Source organism: Gekko japonicus, unplaced genomic scaffold (genome assembly GCF_001447785.1).
Source record: "Gekko japonicus isolate JY-2015 unplaced genomic scaffold, Gekko_japonicus_V1.1 scaffold702, whole genome shotgun sequence".
Taxonomy (NCBI): Eukaryota; Metazoa; Chordata; class Lepidosauria; order Squamata; family Gekkonidae; genus Gekko; species Gekko japonicus.
In genome coordinates, this window is record NW_015175377.1 from 500,709 (window position 1) to 511,265 (window position 10,557).

At 41.5% G+C, this 10,557-nt stretch overlaps 1 protein-coding gene across 1 annotated transcript in view; it reads right to left on the minus strand.

Moving 5' to 3' along the window:
• GMPS (guanine monophosphate synthase) overlaps window positions 1-10,557 on the minus strand; it is a 55,749-nt gene that overhangs the window by 25,436 nt on the left and 19,756 nt on the right. Inside the window, exons 2-3 of the mRNA XM_015425538.1 lie at window positions 7,422-7,603; window positions 2,907-3,021 (exon numbers count right to left, since the gene is read on the minus strand). Of these exons, the coding sequence (XP_015281024.1) occupies window positions 2,907-3,021; window positions 7,422-7,603 (297 nt within the window). The remainder of the gene's footprint in view (window positions 1-2,906; window positions 3,022-7,421; window positions 7,604-10,557) is intronic.

Here is a 10,557-nt window from a genome sequence, read left to right on the forward strand (position 1 = left end):
ACGATTTTGGTTTACTGGCTAGGGGGGGGGGAGGAAATGAGCACATCTGCCCACACAGAGAAGCCAGAGCTGGTTCCTGAATAGAACTTGGTCTTAAAAGTGCCACTGGACTGTTTTGGTTTACTGGCGGGGGGGGGGATTAGTAGATCTGCCCACACAGAGAAGCCAGAGCTGGTTCAACAATGAGAACCATCAGCGGATGTATTAAAACCCCTCTGACCTACTGGCTACCCATGTTGTGCCACATTGCTCTCCCGCATCTCCAAAGAGGCTCTTCTTCATGAATATAGAAAGATAATTGAAAACAGAGAGTTGTCCATCCACAAAGACATGGCTGATGCAGGTCTATCCAGACTAAGATTCTGACACCCAGCAATAAGATCTGCACAAATCTTGTAATCACAAAATTTCAATCTAGGGAATGAATGGTTGCAAACCTGGATGCAATCAGTTCCACCTGATATCCATAACCTAATAAACACCAACAAGAGGTCCTCAGGATTTGACTTGCCACGTAAGGTATGAACGATGGCTAATAGAATACAAACAGGCTTTGGTAGTTGTGCAGACCTGTTGTTTAAATGAGGCAAAATACCAGGAGTCGAATGCAATTGTGGTGCAGCCCGCCAAACTATTTCCCATCTGTCAGAGGAATGTGAGCATTGTGCTTTCCAGGGAGAAGTGATGGAGCTCTTTGAACTCCCCCAGCTGCGATTGAGTGGACTGAAAATTTAGATATTAGTATTTATGGGGATTGCCCAATCAGTCTGCATTATATCAACTTGGTTACATATTTTGTATTATTATAAGTTTCCTGTGTGTAACTCTGACATACGATAAATAAATACTGCTCCTTTCCCTCTGTCCCTCACATTATCAGGTTTCTAGAGTTCCACCTTATTCTTTTAAATAAGCTATTCCCTTTCCAGTTTTTAAAATACTGTACTTCTTTTGATCCCCCCCGGCAGTATGATTTATTCTTCTGGCCTACATTGTCAATGTTATGATGACAATATCCAGCTGTATCTTTATCTCTCCACCTTCCCTCACTGTGTTCTTCCTAGTGTGTTACAGCTGATTTTTCTTGAACATGGAATCATTACCTCAAAACACATGTAAGAATTCATTGTATTTGCCCCCCAAACCTTTAATTTCTCTCCATCACTCAACTAACAAGATAACTCTTTAACATTTTCTGCAAGCACCTATTTTCTTTCTTGCTCTAGCTAAGATGCCCCACCCCATATTGTTAAAACTTGCCTCTTTTCCTCTACTTACTCTACAGGATGTCTTTGAGATCCTCATCCTAGGCTGTTGATTAGAGTAGTTTGCTTACTTGAGAGCCAGTTTGGTGTAGTGGTTAAGTGCGCGGACGCTAATCTGGGAGAACCGGGTTTGATTCCCCACTCCTCCACTTGCACCTGCTGATGTGACCTTGGGTCAGTCACAAGCTCTGGCACAGCTGTCCTTGAAAAAGAGCAGTTTGTGTCAGAGCTCTCTCAGCCCCACCCACCTCACAGGGTGTCTGTTGTGGGGAGGGGGAAGGGAAAGGAGTTTGTAAGCCGCTCTGAGACTCCGAGTGAAGGGCGGGGTATAAATCCAATCTCTTCTTCTTCTTCTTACTGGATTTTGTCCCTTTTAGCTTAAACCTGTATCTGTTCTCAATACTTCAATTTTTCTTTCTTCTTGCTTTAAACATAACACACCTCTCCATTTTTCTCTTCATTGGTTTCCTCTGCTGCCCCTCATTAAACTTTTTCTAACTTTAAAGCACTTTAGTAGTTTCTTGAACCTTCCTAATCGTCACTGCTTTCTTTCTGTTGTCCTTATTGGTTCCTACATTAATAACACTAATCTTCTTACCAAGCCTACACTTCCATGCACCATTTCTTGACAGCATGCTTCTCCTTCTCTGGTTCCCTTATGCACAGAACTTTCCCCTTTGAAAAATTTGGCAGGCCTTCTTTGTCCACACTTAATAGATAATTAAAAACATATTTTCTCTTCTATTCCATTATTCTTGTTCTATGTTTATTCATTGCTTTTTGTTAGACCTATTTGAGGGAGTATGGCTTTTTCTTCCTCTCAGTCTTGCTGAACTAGTCCTGTAGAGTCCTCCCCCCATTATTTTCCAACTCATGTTCCCTTATGTGTTCACCTGAATCATCAACCTTGGGGCAGGAACACATATATTTTATTCATTAAGAACATAAGAACATAAGAGATGCCAACGTTGGATCAGGCCAAAGGCCCATCCAGTCCAACACTCTGTATCACACAGTGGCCAGAAATACGAGTGCCATTTCAGCACCTTGTACAGTTTGGTGCTTCTATTAATGATGCAGCAATGATGAGGATGATGAAAGAAAACTTCTTTTTGCAAGAATTAAAACTGTCCCTAGTATCTTAATAACACTTTCAGACCATTTCAAGACCACAAATAAATGTCAGAGCTTAAATTAAGTACTAAAACCTAAGCACTCACTGCCACCAAAAGGCTGCAGTAACATCTTCAAAATTATGTATGTATTCCAGGTAGATAGCCACAAGGCTCAGACGTTCATCATATATATTGCTGCACAGCACACATTTGTGCATAACGTACAGCAGACTCGTCTGCAGAAACCTCGTGTCCATACACAGACTGTACCTCGCTTGACCAGAATAACAAGTTAATGGACTAGAAGAATCTAAGTACTACATATGATACACATACATCATTTCTCAGTTTCTTCAAAAATAAATTGTCACCATTTGCTTACTTCTACTTCCAAAACACAATTTTCACACATGTTATTGCTACAGCCAGACTACGCATAAAATAAATCAATGCCAGTAGTTTGTTCTTAAGTCCATGACATATGACATAGCCATTAAAACAATATTTGAAGATTTGTAACTAGCACCTGCATGCCATAGCATATTCCAAGAACTGGTTTGCCTATTGTAAATATTGCTGGGTCGAACCAGGGTGCATCTTCTGCATAAACAGAATTTGGTCCTCCAGATATGATGATCGCCCTGCAAAGGAAACAGATTTTTAAAAAGTAATTAGTTCTTAAAAAACAAACACACACCACTTTAACAAAAGGTATTTCAAACTTCTACTTCCAGAGAACATTTATCATGGCAACAGGGCAAGCTTCATATGCATATTCACATCTTGATCCATAAATGTCTACCGTACTGGAATAACAAAGTTTGCCTGCACAATTTGTTCTTCAAGCCACCATACAAACTACTGGCTTTAAAACACAGGTTTTCAAACTAAGCTAACACATAATTCTTCTAATTTTGTTTCAGCATTCAGAGAAACAATATTAGATCCCATTTTTTTTAAAAAAAATATTCTTTGTCAAGTACAGATAGCATTTGGACTCTGAGGTTTTGACACTATACTGTAGAGCTCCAATTAACATTTTACTGGTAGCTTCAGCCACATTTAGTACAATAAGACGGGGTAGAGTTCCAATTAAATTACATAAACAAATACGTTTTTAAGGATGATTGCAGAGATTTCCATAGCCTTCAACTGTATCATTCATGACTATTTGTCTCCCACAGTGGAAGAGCCTCAAAAACAAGATGAAAGAGTCATCCATTCTGACTGATGCCCAGTTTATACATTACTTATCAACATAAAGATTACACCATCTGCCCACATGATCACTGCAGATCATGTAATTAGACACTGTACGGCAGGCACATAATCCTTCCCACGAAGGCAGCAGTGACCATGCTCCTCCAGTCTATACTTCAACAGAGCCTCAGATATGCATTTCATTAATTGAGGTCATTTATATTCCATACTTCAGACACACACTCAAGCTGGCTTACAGAGAATGTTAAAACTTAAACCACCTCACACACAACTGAAGCACTACAACAGATAGCAGCAGAAATCACTGAATCCTTTGCCACAGTGATTAAAGGAACCTTTCATATTCAGAGGAAGTAAGATGCTGAATAGGAGAGCTAAGGGGCAATATATGGGGAAGGGCTCAACCTTTATGGTATGTTGTCTGTTTGATGCCAGGGCAATTGGTTGGCCACTGTGTGAAACAGGATGCTGGACTAGATGGACCAGTGGGGCTTATGTTTGCCAATTAACATTCCACATAAAATAACTCTCATCATCTAAAAGCTGATAACACACACCAACCTCACCATACTTAAGATCTTAAAATGTGGAATAATTTGAAAATATCCTACCAAGTAATACTTTACACATTTATTTGCCATCTTTAGTCTGAGGAGAATAAGGCAAAAGAGAAATATTTTTAATAAATAAAATCAGTGATCTGACCTTTTAAAGATATTGTGGTATTTTATTGTCCTTCTCAATGCTTATCACAATTGGTTTCAGGTTTACTATGCTGTTACTCAACAGCTTATGAAATACTGTAGCTTCTGTTTGCTGAAAAGCGTACTTACAATGTTCAATAACAAAAACAAGCAGTGCTCTGCCTCCACAGGAACATGGATCTATTGTCCACACACTGCTCATTTTGAGACTGATGTCTCACTTAAACCAGAAGCTACACAGGCTTGAAACGCAATTCTTGAGGCAGCTAAGAGATCAGTACAAGCTTATCTTTAATAGGAGAAAATCTCAGTGGGTAGGAATGAGCTTTGCGGAGAACAGCAGAGGAATTCTGACTTTCCTGAGGGCTCTAAGGGCCTATTTATACAATGAACTGAATCAAGCAGCAAAGCTTTTCCTGGACAGGATGTGGGGGGTTGTATAGTTTGAATACTCTCCCGTGAGGAAAAAAAATCACTGTAATACTGTACAAAGAAAAACAGCACGTCAGGGAAATGGGTTCTAGCTCACCATCTCTCTGATGTGCTAACCTCAAATATGCAGCCATTCCCTGATCCCCCGGAAGTCTGAATTATTGCTGTTCTTAAAAAACAAAACAAAACAAAAACACCCTTCACTACTTGGGTCTCCTGATTGTATAAACTGACCCTTGGGGACATCTACATATGCCCTTAGGAAACTCGTGATTCCACAGCTGTTGCCTGTTGAGCTCCCTCCTATCTACAGAAATTCTCTCCTATTAAATATACATGTTCAGTTTATACAATCAAATTGTGAAGTGCTTCCTCCAAGAGTGTCATTTCAAGCCATGGGTAGACAATTGCTTATTTAAAACATTCACTACAATCCCAGACCGAGAATTTAATAAAATGGCATGTGAAAGAGCCTTATGGAAACCAACCAGGGAGCCAGAATAGGTGGGCAGAACAGCAAGTAGGCAGTACAAGTAATTGTTTTCTGCCTTCCTTTTTTGCTCATCTTCCCTAGCTTGCTTTTTCCTTGTTCACTGGTAGTATGGCTGAGCTGAATGTTCACATGATAACATTTCTGACACTAAATGGGTTTTTTTTGAGGGGCAAAGTATCTTGTCTCTTGCTCATGTCCACCCTTGCTTGCTTCCCTAATCTACTGGTCACTACTGTCGTTTTATTATTATTATTTTACATCAGAACGTCCACTCCACTTCCTGACTGTAAGATCCCAGCCAACTGCGAATCACACAGCATGAGGGCATCGTGATGCCATGAGCAGAATGAGACCTTGCTAAAGCGTGAGATTACACAGTGAGGGCAGAGCACAGGCTCTCCCTTGTTCCTAAAAATTTGCTGAAGAGGCACATCTTTGCAAGTTGAGAACCTGGTTCTAAAAGACCTCAAAAGCCATTTTCTTACTAAACAATAAAGTAAGAACTCTTGTGACAGAGCAAGTTACAAATCTTATGAGTTAATAGACTGGTGGTGTTTTAATATAGAAATCCTGCTAAATCCCTTAGCACCATTTGCTCTGTTTTTTGAATTCCCAACACTGAAAAAAAACTATTCATTTCTGGTCATACACAATATTCAGCCACTTACTGTCTATAATTTCCAGTTGATAACCACAGATTAAATGCATAAAATCTATTAAATGAAGTAAATTTTTCTTTTTATCTTGCCTTTCTCACCAATGGGGACCCAAAATGGCTAACATTGTTTTCCTCTCCTCCATTTTATCCTCACAACAACCCTGTGAGGTACATTAGGCTGAGTATGTGTGAGTGGCCCAAGGTCACCCAGCAAGCTTCCATGGCAGAGTGGGTGATTCGAACCTGGTTTTCCTAGCTCTTAGTCCAACACTGTAACCACTATGCCATCCTGGCTCTCATTCTGTTTTTAAATCTGTTAGTTGAATCTGCTTCCCTAATACGTTTTATATAGTCATAATTCAAGTTCTCAACACATATTTGTTTGAATTTGTAACAAAACTGGGACCGCAATATCAATTTTTTTCTCAGAACAAACGTTATCTCTCAGAAGAAAGGCATACAAAAGGCATCATCTTTCCTGTACATGTATCAGAAGTGAAGGTAACAGTTGCTATACAATCTTGAAGAAGAGAAGCAGGCAGGTTTTAAAGATGTAAAATACTTTGTCAGGCAAAAGGTGGACTGAAGAGGATAGAGAAAACAGTGCTGTGATGGCAACCCTATTACTTTGCTGAAGAAACAGATATCTGTCATCCTTTGTCCCCTGTTTCATTAAGAGGCCAACAACGTTAGAGTGGACTGAATGTCTTAAATAAAGTAGGGGGGACTACATTGGTCATCTATATGTACTAGTTTACCACTTCCCCGGTGGAAGCCCTTCTACTAATGGGAAAGAAGAACAAAAATACAAGTGGTGCTTGACTTACATGAAGGCCAAAGACCAACTGAAGCACGGTTCTAAAAAAAACAACACCACCCACAGAACTGCAGCTCTGGAAGGGAAAAAATCCCATCTCCCCTGGGGCCACTGTATTTGCAATGTTCTGTTCAGCAGAGCATTCATGGGTGTTGGTGAACAGCAATGGGAGCTTGCATATCCATGCTGCCTATAGTTAGGTGCTGAGTTATCTGGAAAGCAATCTGACTGAAAGTGGTTCCAGAGAAAATGACTGGTAGATCTCTAGCAATCTAGGAAGGACGAAATAGTCAAAGCCAGGCTTCTCGTCACTGTTCTTCACTTTGACCTAGACCACCCCCTTAAGTTTACTATCTGTATGCCACTTGGCTTGGAAATAGATGTGAGGATGGCCCATGGTAGTTAATCCCAAATCACTAAACTCTTCCCTGTCACCAAAGCCTGGGGCCTTCCAGAAGAACTGTAAGAACTTTTCCTTTGGGCATTATGGCAGCCAGTGCTGAACCACCCTGGAGAAAGGTTTCAGTCTCTTTTAAACATGTAGATCATTCAAGGCTTCCAAAGTATAAACTGAGATGAGAAAAACAAAAGATTTTTATAGCAATTTGACAGCCCAGTGGCTTAAGGTAAATAAAAGTACTGTCCGAGTCCTATTCAAAGAGTACCTTTTAAACGAAAGGAAGGGGGGGGAAGGTCAACACAAAGACAAATCTTACCGGAATCCCTGTTCTTTGATGGCAAAGGCTGGCGTTTCCAAAGGGAAGATCTCCGACTGGACAAACAGTTCTCTGACTCTGCGATCTATCACTTTCCCATACTGAGCTCCAGCATCAAGTATGACTACAGCTCCCTCGTAACGGCAGAGACCATCCTTGAGATCTCCTCCGGTATTCTCCAACTGTGAACATTATTTAAATAAGCACTTTATCATAAACAAATTATCAGAGCAAAGGGAGGACAGAAAACCAAAGCAAGTCTTTTAAAATGAGCACTAGCTGGGAAGTTAATTATTAGGAAAGCTTGTGTTGTCTTGGTATAGACAGTGTCTTGCAGTGTCTTGGTATAGACAGTCTTTCAATGCAATTAATAAAACCTTGTAAACAACTTATTATGTACAAACAATGTTTTATCAATTATGTTGAAAGACTGTCTATACCAAACTTTTAAAACATTATAACACCCTGTACAGTAAGAAGTGAATATATGAGAAACCACTCTAAATTAGCAAAGCTCAGCAGATAGTACTTACTGCAAACAATTAGAAACATAAAGTTTTTAATTCTTTTACCCTTACCAAGGCCTGCAAACCACCTTCCCATTCACTAACCCAAACCCTGGATGATAAGGGCACCTGGCATTTCTGGAAGTTGTGGACAGCAAGTCTGAAGAACCGCTTTGACTTATAGCCAAAGTATGGGAAACAATGGAATTTCCCCCTTATATAGATTCTTGCTGTGATACACTGTGGAAGCCAAACTTCTAGAACCACCAATGTAGCAAGAATCAGCAGCTAGCACTGCCATAAAGAGCAGTCCCAACTTCTGCTCAGCAGCTGGTAAAAGACTAGAGGTCCACAATATTCAGTCAGAAGGCAGGAGTTTAAAGCATAACAACTCTTTAACAGTCAGAATATGCCTGTAACCTGCAAGTGGTAGTGAGTTTGTTTTTGCTGCTACAGGAAGAGAGGACATATGCTCATGGAAGGGAACAAGGAGGGTCAGCAGAGAGCAGGTTTGTAAATAGCCATGCCTCTGGCAAGTAACAACTGCCTCTAGGCAAACAGGTGAAGAAGTTTCTGTAAAATAGATTTTATTGTATTTATTAACAACAAAAACAATTTACCCAACTTTTTCCTTCTGCCAGAGGGGAATTAAAGAAACCACTGAAACATATTAACATTTACAATATACATAATCATCAACAAAATGGTCTTTGGCTGGTGTTAACCAAAAGCCTTGCAGCTTCCTCCAGAAGCAGAGAGGCTGACTTCCAAGACAAATCTATTCCACAAAGTTAGGGCTACTGCAGAAAAAGCCCAAGAATAAGCAACAAGCTGTTCTCACCAGCCTGAAAGATGGCACAAGACGTAAATGTAGAGAGGCAGAGCAAGATGCCTTCTCAGGTTATACCACGAAAAAGACTCACTGGCTGCTAAATTGCTCAGCACTAGCAAACCTTTAAGCTTGGCCAAAACTCAGACAGGCTATAGCTGCACCCTCATGCAGCGTAACAAGCGGTGCTCATGGAGAAAAGGTATGAAGCTATATCAAAATGCAGAACCCTGCCCACATGTTACACTACGAAGCATTTAATTCAGAAAATGGTGTGGCCTGTGCATATTTCCATAATCCCCACCCATGTAGTAAAAAGGCGATTGTGATTCAAAGCATGCCAGAGCTGTACTGCAAAGCCTTCTAGAACTTATCTATGCACCAAACAGAAGATCAATATGGCTCTTTAGCATGTAGGGCATTCTCAGACACTAGAGTATACTATGTTTTATTCACTGTTTAATAATAAATATTTAAACCTCCTGGTTATGATCAAAAGATTTTACTCATTTATTTAAAAGCCTGTCTTTCTTCTAGAAATCTAGGGCCCAAGGAGGGTAACAAAATTACACCGAATGAAAGTGATAAAAATACAATTCGGTCTTAGGCTGGACGACAGTCACAGAATTCCTAAAATGGTTTGCCATCTAAAAACTGCGTACTGCTGCGCTGCCTCTATGAAACTGCAAATGTCCATCTAAAAAGTACAGCTTTTTAGGCCTCTCTCATGAGTTCAGGGAGCCTGTTCCAGACAATCAGGGCAGAAGGGGAAAAGCCCAAAATCAAGCCACATCTGATTCCACTCCATTATGAGAGGGGACTCGTGTAATGATCAAAACTGTTGTACAGGTTTTCCGGTTTATAGCGGCGCGCTGAGCAGTCGCACCTCCCAGACCTCCCGGGGGTGAAGCTGCACTCTGGCTGAAGGAGGGGGTGTGCAGGATCATCACCCCCCCCCAGAGACCCGGCTGAAGGGGCTCTGGCCATGGGACTCTCGAGGGGTTGCCTCTTCGCCGGCGCGATGCCGAGGAATTGAGGTGCCTCTCCATCCCGAAGGTTCTTCGTGCTATGAGACCGAATGGAACCAAGTGACGCTGACCGGGGCAAGCGCAGGAGGTCGAGCGAAAGAAACAGAGCTTAAACGAGGTCTGAGGACCAACTATGAACGTGAGTTCAATCTAAGCGTTTAAATAAAAGGAAAAGAAAGCTCCCCAAACTCCCCACGGAACAGAAAGTGAGGCGAGCGGGGGAGGGACGCCTCCCAAACGCACTGTATAGAAATATTGATTTCTAAAAGCCTCTGCCTTCTCCTGTGATATCTTTCTGATAACAGGCTATGCCTTGTTTCCTGTTACAAGCCAAATGGTGGGCCCCATGGTCTCAATTGCATGCCATAAACCCACATTCTTCACACTTCCATGCTGGAAGCTAGGCCAGCGTGCAAAAAGTCACGTAGCCAATGGGGAGACTGGAGTTTGGGGTCACCTGACTGCAGAGGGAGTCTCCAGACGTCCAGCCTATCCCCACTTGCACCCATGACAACCAAGAATTGGCCACCCCCCTGCCCACTTGCAGTTGGCTGCATGGCCACAGCTGATTGTGACTGGAATTGGCCTATAACTGGTCATTCCCTATGAGAGAGTCTCTCTCTTGCTCTTGTTCTGCTCGGTTCTCTCTCTGCTCTTGTGTTCTTGTTTCTGTTCGTGAGCTCTCTGCTCCCTGCTTGTTGGTTTACTGCACCTGGACATGTGGTCTCTGGGAGAACAAAGACCTGCTTGGTAACTGGAGCACATGGTGTGCA